This window comes from Apodemus sylvaticus, chromosome 5 (assembly GCF_947179515.1).
Source record: "Apodemus sylvaticus chromosome 5, mApoSyl1.1, whole genome shotgun sequence".
Lineage (NCBI taxonomy): Eukaryota > Metazoa > Chordata > Mammalia > Rodentia > Muridae > Apodemus > Apodemus sylvaticus.
Genome location: NC_067476.1, coordinates 130,265,918 through 130,285,422, shown reverse-complemented (window position 1 = coordinate 130,285,422; position 19,505 = coordinate 130,265,918). Strand labels below are relative to the sequence as shown.

General features: G+C 37.0%; 1 protein-coding gene across 2 annotated transcripts in view; it reads right to left on the bottom strand.

The window, feature by feature from the left end:
• Xrn2 (5'-3' exoribonuclease 2) overlaps window positions 1–19,505 on the bottom strand; it is a 63,752-nt gene that overhangs the window by 38,762 nt on the left and 5,485 nt on the right. Inside the window, exons 2-16 of one of the 2 annotated variants that reach the window (XM_052183824.1) lie at window positions 13,962–14,089; window positions 13,771–13,882; window positions 13,279–13,390; window positions 12,072–12,130; window positions 11,906–11,995; window positions 11,126–11,198; window positions 10,860–10,910; window positions 10,261–10,418; window positions 8,847–8,921; window positions 8,632–8,765; window positions 8,479–8,536; window positions 8,288–8,395; window positions 4,071–4,115; window positions 2,316–2,447; window positions 894–1,012 (exon numbers count right to left, since the gene is read on the bottom strand). In XM_052183824.1, coding sequence (XP_052039784.1) covers window positions 894–1,012; window positions 2,316–2,447; window positions 4,071–4,115; window positions 8,288–8,395; window positions 8,479–8,536; window positions 8,632–8,765; window positions 8,847–8,921; window positions 10,261–10,418; window positions 10,860–10,910; window positions 11,126–11,198; window positions 11,906–11,995; window positions 12,072–12,130; window positions 13,279–13,390; window positions 13,771–13,882; window positions 13,962–14,089 — 1,454 coding nt within the window. Of the gene's footprint in view, window positions 1–893; window positions 1,013–2,315; window positions 2,448–4,070; window positions 4,116–8,287; window positions 8,396–8,478; window positions 8,537–8,631; window positions 8,766–8,846; window positions 8,922–10,260; window positions 10,419–10,859; window positions 10,911–11,125; window positions 11,199–11,905; window positions 11,996–12,071; window positions 12,131–13,278; window positions 13,391–13,770; window positions 13,883–13,961; window positions 14,090–19,505 lie in introns of those variants that run through there. The other variant, XM_052183825.1, reaches the window with a different exon arrangement.

Below are 19,505 nucleotides of genomic sequence, written 5' to 3'. Positions count from 1 at the left end.
AAATGGTAGAAACTATGGCAAGATTAAATAAATGTTTATCTCATGGTTACTCATTAATTGGATATTAAAGGATATTAGAAAAGTAAAGCCCCATATGACCTACACATGAATTTCTTAATCGTAAATAAAAATCCCACATTTTATCTCCTGTAAAAGACGCATGCCTTGCTGAACTTTGAAACATACCATTTTCCTAAATTCTTAGTGAGCTACAATTTTTAAAATTGTTTTCCTTTGTACAGAAAGCTCAAGGTAATCTGGATGTAGGAGAGTCTAATAATCTTTTAAAATAATAATTGAAAGTCAGTTTCCAAGCCAATTACAGAATCAAAGTTTCCCACTACAAAATCTAAATATGCAGTTAAAAGGAAACTCCTCTGCCATGCAACAAAATCGCACATGTGCAATTCTGTAGTTCCTTTTTTAAAAAAAATACATATTTATCTCTTAAAATGATTTCTGCACATTTCATTTTAAGGAGGAACCATTGCAGCTGAGAATACTAAGGCAAACTATATTACTGTCCAAATGTATCTGAACTTTCTAGGTTAAGCAACCTGAAATTTAATCTCTAAACAGTAACATTCAGATCATATCATCGGAGCTAAACATTCATGCCTAGTCTATCTAGTGCTTGGTCTCTGAGGGAAAGTGGCTTGGAAGACAGAAAGCTGCCTGCATACTAATCTAGATACTTGGGATTAACAGCAATAGCTTACACATCTCCCTGGAATTAGTGACTATTCTAACTCTCCACATTAATTACTGCTGGATAAAAAGATCATAGGCAAGAATCTGAAGGCATTGCCGCTGTAAGCTAAATAGCATTCATTAGACCACATCTCTTTCGGCAATTCACTAACAAAGTGCTACCCCAAAAGAAAGGGCTTTACCTGACGTTATCCTCTGGCTCTGGCTCACTGTCACTGTCTTCTGCTTTTCTCTTAATTCCTCCTAGTGGAGATGGGGAGCCATCAGATGCAAAACTTGTATTAGGAGATATTGAAGGACTCTGCAGACAATTATGATATTACAGAAAGATTCATTATTCATTTTATGTAAGAAGGTATAGTCAAACACCTACAACTTACCAAGTTTCATGGTGACAGCTTTTAAAGCTATTAAACAGATAGAGCAAACACATCTAGAAAGAAAAATCTTGTTTTCCTTTGGTAGTTTCCTGGTTATCATGAATTTACAACCATTCTCTACTATCAAACAGTAAAGTTCTTAAAAAACAACAACAAAAACATCTCTGAGGGGGAAAAAAATGACACATGTGGTATGTATTATCTGTAACAGATACAATCGAACACACAAACAAAGTTCATGAGAATGCAATCAAATAGGAAGTGGTCAGCCATACTCAACCACTCTGGAAAGAAGCAATTTAATGAGATTCCATCTGAAAACTGCTAAATCATTTTACATGTATTTTTTTTAATACAGCATATAAAATAGAAAAGTAGAGATATGTATTACTATTATTAAAAACTTGGATACTACTTCAGGTTATTAGTTTTCCTTTGCACCAGATTTGAAGAACACAATAGTATCATAAATATTTTAATACTTAATTTACAAATTTTTAAAAATATTTTCCAATTATAGTTAATATATATGAACAAAACAGTCAGAATAGAAAATACTTTCATATTTAAGTTTTCCTTCTGTTAACACAGCAGATTAGTTATTTTGTGCAAATTAAACAACTTTAAAATTGAGAGCTCACAAGGCTCAAGGCTTTAACGATATTAGAACAAAAAAGAAAACAAAAAACAAAAATCCTTAGCATAAGGACAGCCCATACTACATACCAAGAAAAGTTCAACTATACTTCACATAGAACTTAAAAGCACTTTCAAATATGCATGCTAGTTTTGATCAAAAGAATGTATAGCCAAGCCTTATGTATCTATTTGGGTGACATTTGTATCAATTATCTAAGTCACTGTCCTCTCTAGCCTCAACCTTGAGACATTTGGGTGTCCCAGTAATAGCTCTAGCACCATCCCCCACCCGGTGTTCAGGACAGGGAAGAGCAGCTGTAGACCTTTTGTACTATAGGAACACTACATCAACTGGGCTATTTTGTTTATACTAGAATGTGATGTACTGACTACCCCATATACTTTTTTTCCCACTTCATTTAGTGATTTTCATCTTGAAAAAGATAGATTTAATAAAATTAAAAGATGTTGGGAAAAACCTGTAAAACAAAACCTTAGGAACAATTATAAAATCCACAGACACATAATTATAAAAGGATCCAATGTTCATCACTCAACATTACACAGAAATAGTAAGCCACTTACAGAGTTACTCTGCATCCTCATTTCATAGGCTGCTTGTCTTGGATTACTGGCTACTTGACAACCTGGTGAATTTCTTGAACCCAAGGCATGAGGTGTTAATATTCCACTAGGAGTAAAAGCTGGCTGATCTCTCTAACATAAATGGAAGTAAAATTAAATTATAACACAGATAGTGATAGGAAGCAAAGAATAGTCCTTATTTTATTGAGTTCTTTACTACTAAACTAACTGAAAATTACATGAATTTCTATTAACATCACAGGGTTACTTAAGCCTTCTAAGCAACAGTCTGTAATACTTAATAACTTTGCCCTAAAGTACACATAAGTATGCTTGGGCTGGCTAGTTTTGTCAACTTGACACACAAGTTAGCATCGTCTGAAAAGAGAAAATCTCAATTGAGATGTTCCTACATAGGACCCAGCTGTAGACAGGCCTGTAAAGCATTTTCTTAGTGTTTGATAGTGGAGGGCCCAATACATTGTGGGTGATGTCATCCCTGGTCTGGTAGTCTTGGGTTTTGTAAGAAAGAAAGCTGAGCAAGATGAGGAGCAGGCCAGTAAGCAGTATCCCTCCATGGCCTCTGCATCAGCTCTGCCTCCAAATTCCTGCTCTCACTGTTTTTGAAGATGAACTGTTACATGGAACTGTGAGTGAAATAAATCTTTTCCCCCCTGAATCGCTTTTAGTGATGGTGCTTCATCACAGCAATAGTAACCCTAAGACAGTCCTCTTGAAGCCATATGCAATGGTAAGCACCTTAACATTTCTCCCTTTCAGTTTCCAGATACTGCTCAGTTCTTAATAAAATATAATAAAGGTAACAAGTTTGAAACTCCATCTGGTAAGAGGGAGAAGGAAAGAAGGAAGTGACTATATATATAAAGTATTATGCAACTAAGTATAGAATCAATATCACAGACAGACAAGAAGCAGCAAACTAAGAGAAAGAACTGGTCAACACTGGGAGCAAAACCAACAAGGGAGGTCCTATGTGTGACTGGAGAGAGGAAGAGGCAGATATGCAAGTGGATCTATAAATGAAGGAAACACTAAACACACACATAGATGAATTTGGAAGACAGCAGGGGATATAAGCTGGCCAGTTAGACCAAACCCAAGGTAGAACTGAACTAGAGGGATTGAAGAATATGAAGAGATTTCAGGGCTGAGAAATGAAGCTCAGAAGGTCACATTCTAAGAGAATTAATTTGACAAAGATGAAAGAGAAAGTGAGTGTAGTAACTTCAAGGAAGATGCAAAGGGCCAACTGTTCTTATTACAAAAACTACCTAATTTTTACAAATAATTCTAATAGTCAAGTGCCACTTGCTGCCTACTTTCTATCAGGTAGAACCCTGACTCCAAAGCATAGGAAGGGCTTCTTTAGAAATGAAACAGATGTTTAAAGAAAATGATGGCACATACCAGTAGTCTTTGCCCTTGAGAAGCCAAGGCAGGAGGACTGAGAACTCAAGATCAGCTTGGGCTAGACAGAGACACATACTTCCTATCTCAAAATACATACACGCACACGCACACGCACACACACACACACACACGGGGGGGGGGGGGGGGGGGGGGGGGGATTAAGCAGCAGAGAGTTAGAGATTCCAGTATTCTTTTGCCAGCTCCAAGACAGCTGGTTGGATATAGATGTTATTGACTGAATAAGGAATAGTTACTGCACTAAATAACATCCTTCAAAAAAGTTAAGCTATGGCTAATCTCATATGATTAAAATTAAAAACTCACCTTCATCCTCTTTCTTTTTTCTTTCTGTCGTCTTCTAAAACTGTCCTAAAAGTATAAAATCCACATATTCTGTCAAATAATTACACAAAAATGTCAGAGTTAAACATTAGCAGGAGTGATTCGAAAGACCGTTTATCTGGGTACATGACAATACTGGGCCTCTCTCTCTCTCTCTCTCTCTCTCTCTCTCTCTCTCTCTCTCACACACACACACACACACACATACACACACATCTATCCCTGTTTATGAGAAGTCTAGATAAGCAGAAAAACTGAATTTAGGTACAAAAAAACTATTCTTAAAGTTTTACGATGTTAAAAATACATATTCGCTATGACAAAGATCTTAGGTTTACCTTGGATGTAACACATCTTTCAATATGGAGAAAATATAAGTTAAGAAAATAACGAATCCTACATTGTTAAATATAACTACCATTTTTAAGCCTCTACAAGACAGTTGAATAAATACACTCTGCTACGTTACTAAAGGCTAATCACTCCTAATTCTAGCATGAATGGCAAGCAAGAAAGAAGTGTAATTCCACAAAGACTAACCCCTTTCATCCAGAAAGCTATCAAGAGAAGAAAGGGAATTCAGATCTATTGTTTATTCTGGGTCTAGTTCATATATAGGGCAGGGTTCTTTTTCTCTCTTCTCAAAGGAAAGCCATGATTTCGACTGCCCAGGATTTGGGGCTGATATTGCTCCCAGTTAACAATGGTCTATTCCACAGGTTTGGAAACCCATGGCAAGTGCAACAATAGTAAAATGCTCATGGCTGCTGATGTGGCCTAAAACAGAAAAAAGCCAACAGGTACAAGTACTAGTGGCTACCCCAGGCAGATGTACTTGTATTTCTTCTAAGTGCATACTGTCAAGTGCAATACAAAACTTTAATGAGATCTGAAATTGGTGTTTTCTGCCAGGAGATGGGTGTTTTGTTGTGGTTGGTTTTCAAGATAGTTTCCCTGTGTAGCCCAAGCTGTCCTGGAACTCAGAAATCCATTTGCCTGCGCTTGGATTAAAGGTGTGCACAGCACCCAGCTCAGAAGGGTTTAACAAAATGTGCCCCAGGATGAGTCCATGAAACCTCCAATGGTGTGGAAACTGGTAATTTCTTCCTCTTTATTTCTGTGGTTCTGGAAATTCAACCCAGAGAGAGGGGTGTGCATGAGTGTTTGTGTGAGCACTCCAGGCAAGTCAGAGAACAAGTTCCAGGAATCTGTTCTCTCCTACCGCGAGGGGTCCAGAAATCTGAGAGTCGTGAGGTTTGGCAGCAAGTGCCTTTAACCACTGAATTATCTAGCTGGCTCCCTCACTAATTTCTCTAATCAAGCATTTCTCTTCCCTCTCTTCAAAGTTTCTAAGACTTGCTGTTTAGTGTACACACAAGGCAGTACTGAAATCTTAGTGCTTTTCAGAACTTCCTTGAATCACACTCTACCTGGCTTTCCTCTACTCTCACTTCCTGCCTTTGCTCAATGTTATTGTTCCCTTGGGCTCAGTACTTGGACCTCTTCCAGTGGGAATGAGCAGAGCACCTGCTGTCTTGGCTTTAAACACTATCCATATGCTAATAACCAGATCTCTCCCCCTTCAAAATCTTCATCTGGGTACTTTGAACTAAACCTGTCCAAAGTGGAACTGTCATCTTCACTTCTAAGACCTTCCTCACCTTTCTTAGAGGAGGTGATCCACTTTCTAACTGCTTGGAAATACTCTGTGGTCATTCTTAACACCTCATTTCTCTCTTATAACCTACATTTGGCCCACTGGCCAGCCCCAATGGCACTGCTTTCAAAACATGTGCTGGCCTCATTGCATAAAATATGATTTCCATAGTTAATCAAAGCAAGGTAGGAGAAAAATCAGATCTGGTCAGTTTTTACCTAGAACCCCCCCCCCCTTTGATGCATAATAAAGCTAAGCACTTAAAACAGCCTGCAGGGTACCTAGCTTTGGCCCTCTACTGCTCTTTAGAACTTCACACCAGTCCTGCCTTGCCTCCTCTCCCGCTGCCACAGACTGCTTACCCCTTGCTGTTTAGTGTACACACAAGGCAGTACTTGTCCTCAGCTATTCTCTGGGTTTTAAGTGCATCCTTTAAACATCGTCAAGTCTGTATTCATGCATCTGTTGGTAAGGCCTCTTGCTGTGTTTTCTAGAACTACAATCTTGCCATTACCTGTTTGTCAGATACTGCCTCAACTAGTTTTTATCTTAATGGCATTTAAAAGTCTACCACATTACAAGGCTGATCTGGCTACTTTGTTTGTTGTCGACCTTCCCCTAAAAAAATGAAAGCTCTCAGAGGGCAGAAATGTTTGTCTAGTTTTTGTCTGCTGTTGTATCACTGGCAATCAAAACACTGGCACAAAGCTAAGCTGCTAATAGTAAGGATTATCAAAGCTCATAAACTACATAGCACCACAAGTTAGGCTTAACTGCTCAATTTTAATAAGTACCTACACATCATTTTCTGAAGCCTTCCATTCTGCTGCCCAATGAATATATGGCTCTAAAGGTTGGTGGTCACACGTAAACAAACACACTGCCGGTATGAACTGTATTGGTCTTTAATTTTAATGTGCTATGAACACCTTCATGAATTTACATACTTTGTATTAGTTTCATACTATAATTCTGATGTTTCTCCTGTTGTGCAGCCACAAGAAAAGACAATATGACTTCAGAGACACCAAAGCTTAAAATAACATCTCAACTAGGTCAGCAAGAAATCCTTTTTACGTTTGAAACACTAAAGTAGAAATCAAATCCCTTGCCCTTTAATGCTGACTTAGCAATAAAAACTGCTTTTCCATGGGGTTTTTATACCAAGTTATTTTTTGTTAAGTATAACAATAAAGTAAAAATACTTTAAGTGTTAAAGATATAGTCAAACACACACACACACACACATACACACACACTCACACACCAAGCAACCAACTCCAAAACAGCTGTTCCAGTAGATACTAAAAGAAAACTTGACTAAATACTGAAGGCAAAAGGAAAAAATGCTTTCTTAGTCAGCTTATAGATGATATAAGAAAGGTCCAAAGTCCTAAAACTAAGAGAGCATTAATTGTGGTATACAAAGTTGAAAAACACAGGAACAATATAATTTTTACTTGCTATTTGTTCAATATAGTCATTTGCCTTATAAAATCAGCTCTGTAAGAAGCTACTATAGCCCACTGCCCCCACTGGTATCCTTTGCTGCCCCTAAAAATCAATCTTCGGTCACTCTGCTTCTATGTTGCTGCCCTTCCAGCCTACCAGCTTCCTGAGGTTTTGCACTCCTAGTCAACAGTTAGGTGGCATGACTAACTCTACACTTCACTCTAAACTGTAGCTTCTTTTCTATTAGGAATCTCCTTCTGCCTCTCTATAACTGATTGGTTCCTTACTCTTATTAATTGTCAATGTTCCCGTGCTTCTGTGGGGCACTTTCATTCCACACAACCCACAGAATTTCACATTCCCTCTCATGTCTTCAAGTACTTCCTTCCATCGACCAAAGTTCTAAAATTGTTTCCAAGATTTGCCCTGTCAGACATCCTGTAGTCCACTCATACTCATCTCCAAAATGAACTTCATTTTGCATCTGCCCCTAGCCCCAATTTCCTGTACACATAGTTTGCTGTCTCAGTGAATGGAATCAGCAAACTCTCAATTACCCAAATAGAAAGTTGGACTCCTCCACAAGCACTGTGGATCCTCCATAAGCAACTTTCAAGTGCTTTGTTACTTTAGTTTCTTCCTTTATGTTTTCATTTTCCTAAGAGTCATCACCCTCCACAGAGCCTCCATTTTTCCACCATTCAGCCCTAGCTCATGCCATCCAACTCAGGCCCTACACACCTGGTCTCCTAGAATACAAACTCCTAAGACTTAACCCTGCTTCAAGAGTATAAGTAGTTTTTAAAAAAATATGATAGCCACTATTTCAATGCCAACTTAGGCTTCAAGTTTTTGGATGTATACCCTAAATAAGATTAGAAAAAAGAAAACCTGCAACACAACTCAAATAATGTACAATATACAGTTCTACCCAGCAAGCATCACAGTCTTTATAAAATAACCAAGTACAAGGCTTGAGATTACATCAGTGACAACATACTACAGTGGTATTACACACACTCAGACAGGTAAAAAATACATCATGGCCTACGAAAGACAGAAGCAATTTCAGCTACTACAATGTATTTACCTCATCATCTTTTCTCTTTTTAAAAATGCTATCCTCAACTTCACCAACTGCTAACATGATCATCTGTACTCTTTGCAGATTGACATAACCATTTTCTGTAAGGTAACCCTGTAAGTGATAAAATACATGTAAAATCATCTTCTTAGAAAGCCAAATACTTCTCTTTTTAAATTATTCAAGAATAAACTTACCCCAGTTTTGTGTACCACGTTTTTGTATATGTTAACCAAACGATCAATTGCACCTTCCCTGCCACCAGGAGACAAACATTATTCATTAAAACCAATGGGCTCTGTAAAGTCAAGAAGGCTGACAATCACTGGCACATCCCACAATACACATACCTAATCTCTAGTGACGGCAAGTGAGGAAGGAAATCATTCCCCACAAAGAAACACATGAACACCCAGTCATCAATGCTCCTCTCCACATCAAATGGGAATGGTAAGCTGGCCATGGTGAGTTCTCTTTCCAGATACTACAAGAAAGAAGGCTAATGTTAAAGCAATGGAAAGAACATGTTTTATGAATGCCAGTTCTAATAACCATCAAAACATACCTCTCGAAGGACATTCAGCCGAAGGAAGATAAACTCCCCTTCTGCACAAGGAAGACTATCTGCAAGCTCATCATGCTGTAAGAAAGACAGTGGAGATTGTGTCCAACCTAATCCTATAATTTTCCAGCCACCCAAATCTTAAGTTTTTCTAATTTAAGGCCCATTTAATATTTAAGTACTAAAAAAAATTCTTTAAAGAATTATTTATTTTATGTGTATGAGTACACTGTAGCTGTCTTCAGACACGCCAGAAGAAGGTATCGGATCCCATTACAGATGGTTGTGAGCCACCATGTGGTTGCTGGGAATTGAACTCAGGACTTCTAGAAGAGCAGTCAGTACTCTTAACATTGGAGCCATCTCTCTGGCCCCCTAAGTACTAAAATTTTAAAAGTTCACCAAACCATTTTAAAATAATCACATCTAGAACAGAAGTGAGCAATTATTTAGTATGAAGGGCTGGCAGTGAATATTTTATGTTTGGAGAGACACATACAGATGAATATTCTTTCATGTTCTAAAATACTTTTAAATTCCTTTTAGAAAACATAAAAGGAGCTGGAAAGATGGCTCAATGGTTAAGAGCAGTTGATGTTCTTTCAATGAACCCAAGCTCAGTTTCCACCACCCACGTCAGGAAGCTCAAACATGTCTTTCTCTGTCTCTGCTCTATCTTTGTCTTCTGTCTGTCTGTCTCTCTCTCTCTCTCTTTCCCTCCCTCCCTTTCTCCCTTCCTCTTTCAAATTAAAACCTTTTTTTAAAAAAAGTAAAAAAACATTCTAGCTCATAGGTCACCATGAAAGGCCTGTTTGCCAATCCCTCCCCTCCGTCCCTCCAGTATCAGTATTCTGATGTGTATTCCATGCCCCTTCTGTGAGTGTTTACGCAGATCCATGTATACTTTGCTTATTCTGCTGTCTAGCCAAAAATCACATAGTATGCTCTATTTAACTGTTTTTCAGTTTTCCCCAAGCACCAAATTTTTAAAGTAGAAACACATGTAGAAGGGTCTTCAACTAAGTAAGCCTAGATAAACAGAAAAACAGTAAAGTATCATGATGTTTAATATATTTGTAGTTACTTCAAAGGAAATAGTAATCATTCTAAATATCTTCCATAAATAATTCACATTCAATAGACATCATTATCTATGGGAACTTACCTTCATGGAAACATAAATTACATTAGAAAAATAATGTAATAGGAATTGAGTGTAAGTTTGTGAATACAGACTTACTTCACATTATTTCAAAAGCTACATTTCTGTGAGGTTCTCTTTATGAGGTAGTTTGAAAAAACTTGGTGGTTAATGGCACATTTTAAAATAGATGAAATAGTATACTTTGTGACAATGTATATTTTCCCATGATAATAGACTTTTCAAATAGGGTAATGTCTATCTTAAAGCTCTTACCTTTCCCTTCTTTTCTCTTGGTAAACCTTCACAATCCTTGACCTCGTGTCCGAACTGATTACAAAGAGCACATGGTTTAGGTTTATTTGGTTTGAATTCTTCTCTGATTATGGTGAAGTTAGGTTCATGTGTAGCAAGACCAAGCATAATGAGATCAGCTATCAATAAGAAAATAACAGATGAATGGTACTTTGGATGGATCCTGTACTGTAATCAAAGTACTACAAAACGATGATACAAGAATAAGTCCTACTATACACAGAGCATAGCAGCAAAATCAAGTCATCCAACAGTGGTTTTCAGTCTATAAAGTCATTCAGAGACATGGACCTACAATAATAAACCACTAGGGATTATGTGGGAAACTGCACTGTAAAGTCGATGGCAAAACATCTAAAGTTTGAAAACAAACAAAAAAACAAACATAAAATTCCTCACAGGTTAACTGAGCACAGTATTACAAATCAACAGTGGTTCCTTCTAAACATAAACAAGACATCTGAAAATTGTCAACCAACCCTGAAATACCCACCACACAACAACCTACTAACATTCTGTGGTTTAAACCAAGAACAATAAATCTTCAAGAAGAAACTTACCATCAGCTCCACACAAACAATGATGAGTATTTGGGTCATGGTTAGGCTGGGCTAAAAAAAGAAACATGTATTTATAGAAACATACAACACACAACAGAAGTACCACAACATGCCAAGCATTTTCTAGCTAATGGCCTTTTTGTTTGTTTTCTATCAGTGTTGGGATAAAACCCAAGGTCCTGCATGTACTAGGTAAATCTTCTAACATTAAGCTATACTCCCGACCTGGGTTATATTCATTATAATCAAACACTTTTGAATTTTACCTCTTTGTCTTCTAATGTAATCCATGATTTTGTGCTCTCCTTCACCAGGTGCACTAGCATCAGATAGTATAACCTATTAAGAAAGGTTTTATGTTTAGTTCATCTTCCCAGTTTCTATCAGAACAAAGAAGAAAAAACAATTTCCTCAGTGTGTATTAGTAGGTGGAACAATCACTAAAGAAGGTATGTGCTCATCAACACTAAGGCTACAGCACTGCTGACTAACTTACCACAAAGGATGGAAAAGAACAGTGACTACTCACCAGTTCACAAGGTCTAACTACTCACTACCAAGGATACAGCACCAAATCATCAATGAAAGAGTTATCAAGTCCAATTACCAAGTCTAATTAAAGAGAAACACTACTTAAGCTACAATAACAGAAAAGTTCACTTAAGTTTTACTTAAATATTCATGAGAAATATCCATTTATAAATAGTCCTACAACTTTATTTTGTTACATTTTGATATCTAATGACAAATCTACTTTCTAGTTAAAAACTACATTCTTATCTGTATTTTTAAAAATTATGAATCCCATTTTACAGCTTCACAGTGAAGTAAGAGAACAAAATTGGCCTTAAGAGAAAATTCAGTTATATAAAACCTGACCATGCAAGGCAACCAACCCATTTCCAATAACCTAGAAAGCTTCTCTTTTCTCTGGCCGTCAACTAGCATTTTTATCAGGGGAAAGGGATAAATAATATCAGTCATATCAAAGTACAGCCTCAAATGATTACTCTAATCTTTCTGAAGTACCAAAGTGTGAAACTTACTGTCAAATTTTTCCACCCAGGGTCATTATTTAAACGATCAGCTATGTAATAGCGAAGGCATTTAGCAAGATTGTCCATGAACTCAGTTCCCTAAAATGATAGAAAGAAAAAAATTAACCTATCATTTAAGAGTTAGCAGTAGCTAGCAAAGCCTGAGACTACTTACGGGTGTAATACAGTTGCTGTCAAATCTTTCTTTTATTTCTTCTGGAGGAAGAAAGCCACCTAGACAAAAGAGGCAATGTTTTGTTTTCCCCCATAAAAAAACTGAAGTAAATTAATCAATATCAAGGCAGAATAGTAAAAAAATTTAAATATCAAAAAAAGATGTTATAACCTAAGAAAAAGATGATCCACTCTCTAAGAAGAAAACAGCATTTCTCCCCATCAATTTAAACTAAGCTTTAACTTAGTGGTTTGCAACCTTCTTTGGTACAACCTCATGTTGTATTGACCCTACATAAAATTATTTTCATTGTTACTTTATAACTGTAATTTTGCTAGTTATGAAGCATAATGGAAAACTCTGATATGCAGGGTATCTGATATACAGACCCCTGTGAAAGGGTCTTTCAACCCCCAAAGGGGCCACACTCCACACACTGAGACCCACTGCTTTAACAAGACTGTCAAGAAATACATACACACAAAAGATACTACAACACAAAACATAAAAATCATGAGATCCTTCCTTTGTAAGAGAACATAAGCATTAACTAATGGTTTTAATTTTGACAATAGTTCTCAATAAATCATTAAAATATTCTATCATAAACAAGCTATAAGAGTCTTAACTACAGGCGGGTGGTGGTAGTGCATGCATTTAATCCTAGCACTCAGGAGGCAGAGGCAGACAGACTTCAAGGCCAGCATGGACTACACAGTGAGTTCAGGGACAGCCAGGGCTACAGAGAAACCCTATCTTGGGGAGGAGGCAAACGGAATCTAAAGAACAAGCCATGGCTAAAATAACTATATATACTTACATACTTTCAAGCAAATTAAAATAGCATAGTAAAATTTATAAATGTAGGCCCATGACATCTTTTTCTCCAGATGTAAAATGCAATTTAGTGACAAAAAAAAAAAAAGTGTGTGTGTGTGTGTGTGTGTGTGTGTGTGTGTGTGTGTGTGGCCTTTTCTGCCTACTATACTGCTATGGATAATATACATACACCAAATAAACCTGATAAAACCAACCAAAATGTCCCACCACACACACTGGGTTGAGGGAGAACCAGTTCCAGTTGGCCTCAGTTTCCCTCTCCAACTTTCTTCTCTGAGACTTAGCTCTAAATAGGTACCCAACAGGAAATTTAAAGCAGTGTAAAAAAAAAGGGGGAACGTTCAACTTAAAGACATATTCTCCTTACCTTTTGCAAGTATTTCCTCTCTGACTCGCTGCTTCTCAACTGCTGCTTCCATTCCTTCCTTTGATGCTCTGAACCTCCTTGACCGCTGTTGGTTCATTTTTGCACGTGGTGCCTAAATATATATATATATATATATCATGTTTACATAATGCTATTCTAAATATTCCCAAGCAAATCATTTCTAACCTTTACTTTTTAACCCATAGTAAATCCAAACTGCTGCTTCTCTCAACACCTTTGCATATGTCACTTAGTAAGTACTAAATTCACTCGGTCTATGTCACTTTAAAGGGGCAGTCATCAATCAATAATCCACAGCATTGCATAGTAAATGACAAAAGAATGTGTCAATGAATTACTGAAGTATGAGACTTTTCTTCCTGAAATTAACCACAATCAACAGTTTTTACTATTCTGCTGACTTTCACTGAGATATTCAGAAAATAGCAAAACACAAATAAAGGCTTCAAAATGATTAATTTTAACACTTACCACTCCATCTATTGCCATGTAGAGAAGTTTTCTAGGTCTCACAATATTGAAAAGTCTGTCAATGTACTCAAAAATTGCAACCATCATTTCATCTTCATTTTTTGGTGCTGGTCTATAATGATAAGCAGACAATATAACAGAACATAGTATTTCTGTGACTTTGTACATCAATGGCAAAATGGATTACATACTTGTCTTCAGGATGAGTACAAGGATGGATGATTCCATTCATATCCAAATACAGATTATCAAACTCCACATCATTTGGATTAGGTTTACTGGCATCAACTGGAATCTTTACACCACTGCATTCTTTTGGCTATGAAGAAGTGATAAATAATATTTTAATTGTGCAGATCTAAACATGACAGGTACTAAACACAATATGAACTGATTTAATTTCAGAACTGGAAGTATAAACAAAATCAAATTAAATGTTCCCATTAAAATGTGAACAGCTTCCAATTTGAGTTAATTATGTGAGAGCACTGACATAAGATCAAGGGAGTCATTTTCATCGCGTCTCTCACCATTGTTTTTCCATTCATCTCCTTTCATGCTGTGAGCATGATATCATGCTATCACATCATACCTAGAAAGTAGCAACTGCCTTCACACACTCTCATTTCCAGTCCGGTGTTTAAAGAGTAAGATACAAAAGCATCTGTGCTTTATCCTTGCCTACTTTCCCAGGGCTTCCCACACCAAACAGCTAAACAATAAACCTGATCCACAACAATATTATGGAGGCCCAGTCCATTTCTCAAAAGCTCCTACAAGCCAGGTGTAGTACCTGGCACCTAAGCAGCACTCAGGAAGCTGAGAAAGGAAGTGCCCTGAGTTTAAGGCTATAAAGTAAGTTCCAGAGTTATAGAGTAAGACCCCATCTCAATAGAAAACCTAAAACAGCCGGGTGGCGGCGGCAGCGGCACAAGCCTTTAATCCTAGCACTTGGGAGGCAGAGGCAGGCGGATATCTGAGTTCAAGGCCAGCCTGGTCTACAGAATGAGTTCCAGGACAGCCAGGGCTACACAGAGAAACCCTGTCTCGAAAAACCCAGGGGAAAAAAAAAAAAGAAAGAAGGAAAACCTAAAAACAAAACAAAACAGAAAAACAAAAGTTCCAAGAAAATGTTGTCCTCTCACTCTGTTGCACCTCTTGATAGAAAGCCTTCTTCCTCTCAACCAATACTCACTTCCTGAAATCTTAATAACTTCTCAGAACCCAGACTCAAATCAAATGTCACTCACATCACAATATCTGTAACATATTATCCCCCAAGAAATGAACTGTTGCCTTCCTGCATTTCTGAGGATTTTGCTTATACTCTTGTAATATCATCATAGTTTTATGAATAGTTTGTCATTTCTACCCAACTACATTGTAAGTCCTTCAAAATGTAGGGTTGTACTCTCAGAGGATCTCAATTATACTTTTAAAATGACAGCTCTTTTGTCTTTTTCTTCCAGAACATAAACGGAAGATTAACACAAGACCCAATTGTTGTCTTACTAATAGTATGAGTCCTTAATATACAAAGCAATAGGGAGAAAAAGTACATAATTTAAAAGCCCATCCTGTACATGCTAAATCACAGGTAATTTTAAAATATTATGCTAAAAGCAGTCACCTATCCTGTGTGATTATGTGAAAGACCACATCCTGTATGATTATATGAAAAAAGCCTATCATATAGAAATAGAAGGCAGATAGGGTTGTGTCAAGCTGAGGGTGAAGAAAGGGTGAGAGAAATGAAAAGTGACTATTAATGAGTATCGTAATGATCACACAACTCTGCAAATACACTAAAAACTACTAACACCACTAGGCATAATGGTGCATGCCTTTGATCTCAGCATGCTGAAGGCAGAGACAGGTAGATCTCTATTATTTGCCGTCAAACTGGTCTATGTAGTGAGTTTCCAGACAGTCAAGACTGCAGTGAGACTGTTTCAAAAGCAAATAACCCAAAACAAACAAAAGAAAAAAACTGATATTTTAAGCAAGTGAATTTCATGATATAGAATTTATACCTCAAGGAAAATGATTAAAATAATCTTATATGTATGAAAAGTATTATATTATTAGTATGTGTACTTAATATGCAAATAGGTTATATCTCATAAAGCTATTTAAGGAATAAAATTCATAAGCTAACTCATATAGACTGCCTTGTATCCATGTACTGGACTGCCAGGACAAGTAAAATCTAAAAAGCAAAGTGGATAGTTATGAACACACTACTGAACAAAAAATTTAAGAGGCAGAAAATACACATTAATTAGATATTGTTTAGGGCTAAATACATATGCAGCAAAGGCAGAGAGAATAGCAAGGGAATAATGACAAAAACTATTTCAGAAAAGCAGTTACTCAGACAGAGGGATGGGCAGGAAATCAAGCTTCAATGTTTTGTAATTGACAGTGAGGGCTATGGAAAGAGGGACCTTTAGACAGTTTATAAAGTGTGCTGAATCCAAAAATAAGCAATAAATATATGTATATATCTGCAATTTTTGGAAATGGTTCTAAGAATAAACAGTAACTTTACCATAAAAAACATGCAAAAACATAAGGAAAGGAAAGACAAGGAAAGAGAAAAAAAAAAAAATCAAAGAAAGACTGAAATTATTCCAAATAAAAAATATAACAGAAGCTCTGTGAACTCCATATACAGTAAAAATGCTGAAATATACAAAAAAGAAAAAAATGATATGAGAATATACTGGAAGAACGAAGGTGGGAGGAGGCAGTTCAGTTAGGTTAGAGTTGGCTCAGCACATGAGTACTTTTTGCATACTGCACAATACAACACCCAGAGGTATCAGCATCCCTAATTTTAAACTGTACTACAGAAGTATAAAAATAAAAGTGGCATGGTAATGGCGTAAAAACAGGCTGATCAACGGAATCAAATCAAATACCCAGACATAAATCCAAACATCTATAGACATTGATTTTTATAAAGAAGCTACAATTACACAATGGAAAAAGAAAGCATCTTCAACAAATGGTGCTGGTGGATGTCTGCATGTAGAAAACTACTACATCATCTTAACACCAAATTCAAAGTGTAACAAGAAAAAAAGAATAATTAAAACAAAACAAAACAAAAAAATGACTTCTAGGGTCTTCCCAAGGAATACAAAACAGGTTTAAAACATTAAAAAAAAAAAAAACCAAAAAACAATGAACAAAGACTAAAACTTCATTAAGAAAACATGAGAAGAGTTCAAATGACCTGGGCAAAAACTTAACAACAAAAAGCAGAAATTAAAAAAAAAAAAAAAAGAAAGAAAAAAAGAAAAGAAAAACCCTACTAAACCCATCACTAAAATTTAAAAATTTAAGAGGCTGGGAAAATGGCTTAGAGATAACTAGGCTCCCCTAGAGAATCTGGGTTTGACTCCAATCACCCACACAGTGGGTCACAATGGTCCATAACTCCAGTTCCAAGCATTCCAACTCCCTCTTCTGGTGTCTACATGTACTGCACATCCATGATGCAGACATGTGCAGGCAAAAGTCATAAACATAAAAATTAATAACATTAAAATAAAAAAGTCAGTAACATTAAAAATGTTAAAGATATTCTTTAAGAGAGTACTCTGAAGATTAACAGAATATATATGCAAAGTATTTATCAACCTAAATAATTCTACCTAGAATATCTAAATAAAAGTGAAATAATTTCAACTCATTAAAAAAACTGAAATAATTTTAACTCACACAAAAAAAACTGAACAGACCTATAGCCCACGAAGATACATAAAGCATTTGATAAAGTGTTCTATTATCATTTGTCACTAGGAAAATGCAAGCTTAAAACCACAAACCAGATGACACTATGCTAGAATATCTAAACCTACAAACATTAACCATTGGAAATGAAGGGAAGCCACTGAGAAATTCTCATGTACCGGTGAAGTCAAACACAAAATGACCCACCTAATTTGAAATAGACTAGAGGACTGGCCTTTCTTGTTAAATCATGTGCCTACCACACAGTCTCGTCTTCACATAAATGGAAGTATGTGTTTCCATGATAAGAAGATGCCCAGCGGTGGTGGTGGTGCACGCCTATAATCCCAGCACTCTCCTATAATCCCAGCACTCTGGGAGGCAGAGGCAGGCAGATTTCTGAGTTCCAGGCCAGCCTGGTCTACAGAGTGAGTTCCAGGACAGCCAGGACTATACAGAGAAACTCTTGTCTCGGAAAAGACAAATCCAAAAACAAAACAACAACAACAACAAAAAGAAGATGTACACACAAGGGTTCATGGGTTTTCTCTATCAATTCTAAACTAGAAACAATGCACATGTTCCTCACTGAGAGGAATGAAAAGCATATAACACAGTCATAACACAATAAGCTGCCAATCTTGAAAAGATTAGCTAGACTGACTGATCCTATGCTTCCTGCATCAGCATGTACTTAAACTGAAACCAACAGGGATGATTAGCATGGCCCCAGCTTAAGACTGACTGATTTGGATTTTTTTTTTGTTTTGTTCTGGTTTTTTGGTTTGGTTTGGTTTTCGGTTTTTCAAGAAAGGGTTTCTCTGTGTAGCCCTGGCTGTCCTGGAACTCACTCTGTAGACCAGGCTGGCCTCGAACTCAGAAATCCGCCTGCCTCTGCTTCCCAAGGGCTGGGATTAAAGGTGTGTGCCACCACTGCTCCACTGATTTGTTTTTTTAGTTAGTGACTATTAAGTGTTTATCCCTAAGTGGGACACCATTATCAACTTCTACAACACCAAGGCTTGGGAATGGCTGGAAAATACAGACATCTGGATATGATATGACCATTATACCATGAACTCACGTAAGTTTTATATAGCTAGGATTACCTATGCAAAAACCTATACAAGATCAAGTCAGTCAACATTCTGGCATGGCTGAGAGAGGGGCTCACAAAGTCCAGCCCATAGCTAGAGAAGGGAGAGACAGTTTTCTCTGGAGTATAGCCCCCAGTATATTGGTGCTCCAGTGGATAGTCCAACACATATATAAGACCAGCACTAATTGGACTCCATCAGTAACTCATAAGTTAAAAAGACAACAAGACAATTAGCAAACCCATCCCAGCACTAGGAAGGCAGATAGACCTTTTGTGAGTTTGAGGTCAGCCTGGTCTATGGAATGAGACTGTCTCAGATAACAGCAGTTTTTCTATATACAAATAATGAACATGCTGAAAAACTAGGGGAAAAAAAAACACATTCACAACAGTTTCAAAAACAAAGGTAATCAATCAACCATCCACCCACCCACCCAACAAAAACCATTCTACAATTAATATGATCACAGAATTAAAAGAATTAAAAGAACTCTGTAATGAATCTTGGACACTGAGGAGATGTCTCAATAGCTAAGTGTGCTTGCTCTGTGAGCACTGAACACATCTAAGTTTGAATCCCAGAATCTGTGTATAAAAAGGAAGTCACAGCTGTGTGTACCTGTAACCCTAGAGTTGGAAGAGTAAGACAGAGAGATCTTGGAAGTAGCCCCACCTAAAAAGTAAGCTTCCAGTTCAGTGAAAAATTCTCTCTTAAAAGAATGGTGGAAAGTAAACGAGGAAGATACTCAATGTCTTCTTCATGCACAAGCACAAGCAACCACATGGCCCTGTGTATGCACTGTGCATATAATCCCAAAATAAAAGATAATAAAACACTGAAGAAATTGATGCAGGCACTAGAAGATGAGACTTCCCCATGCTTTGGACCAACCCT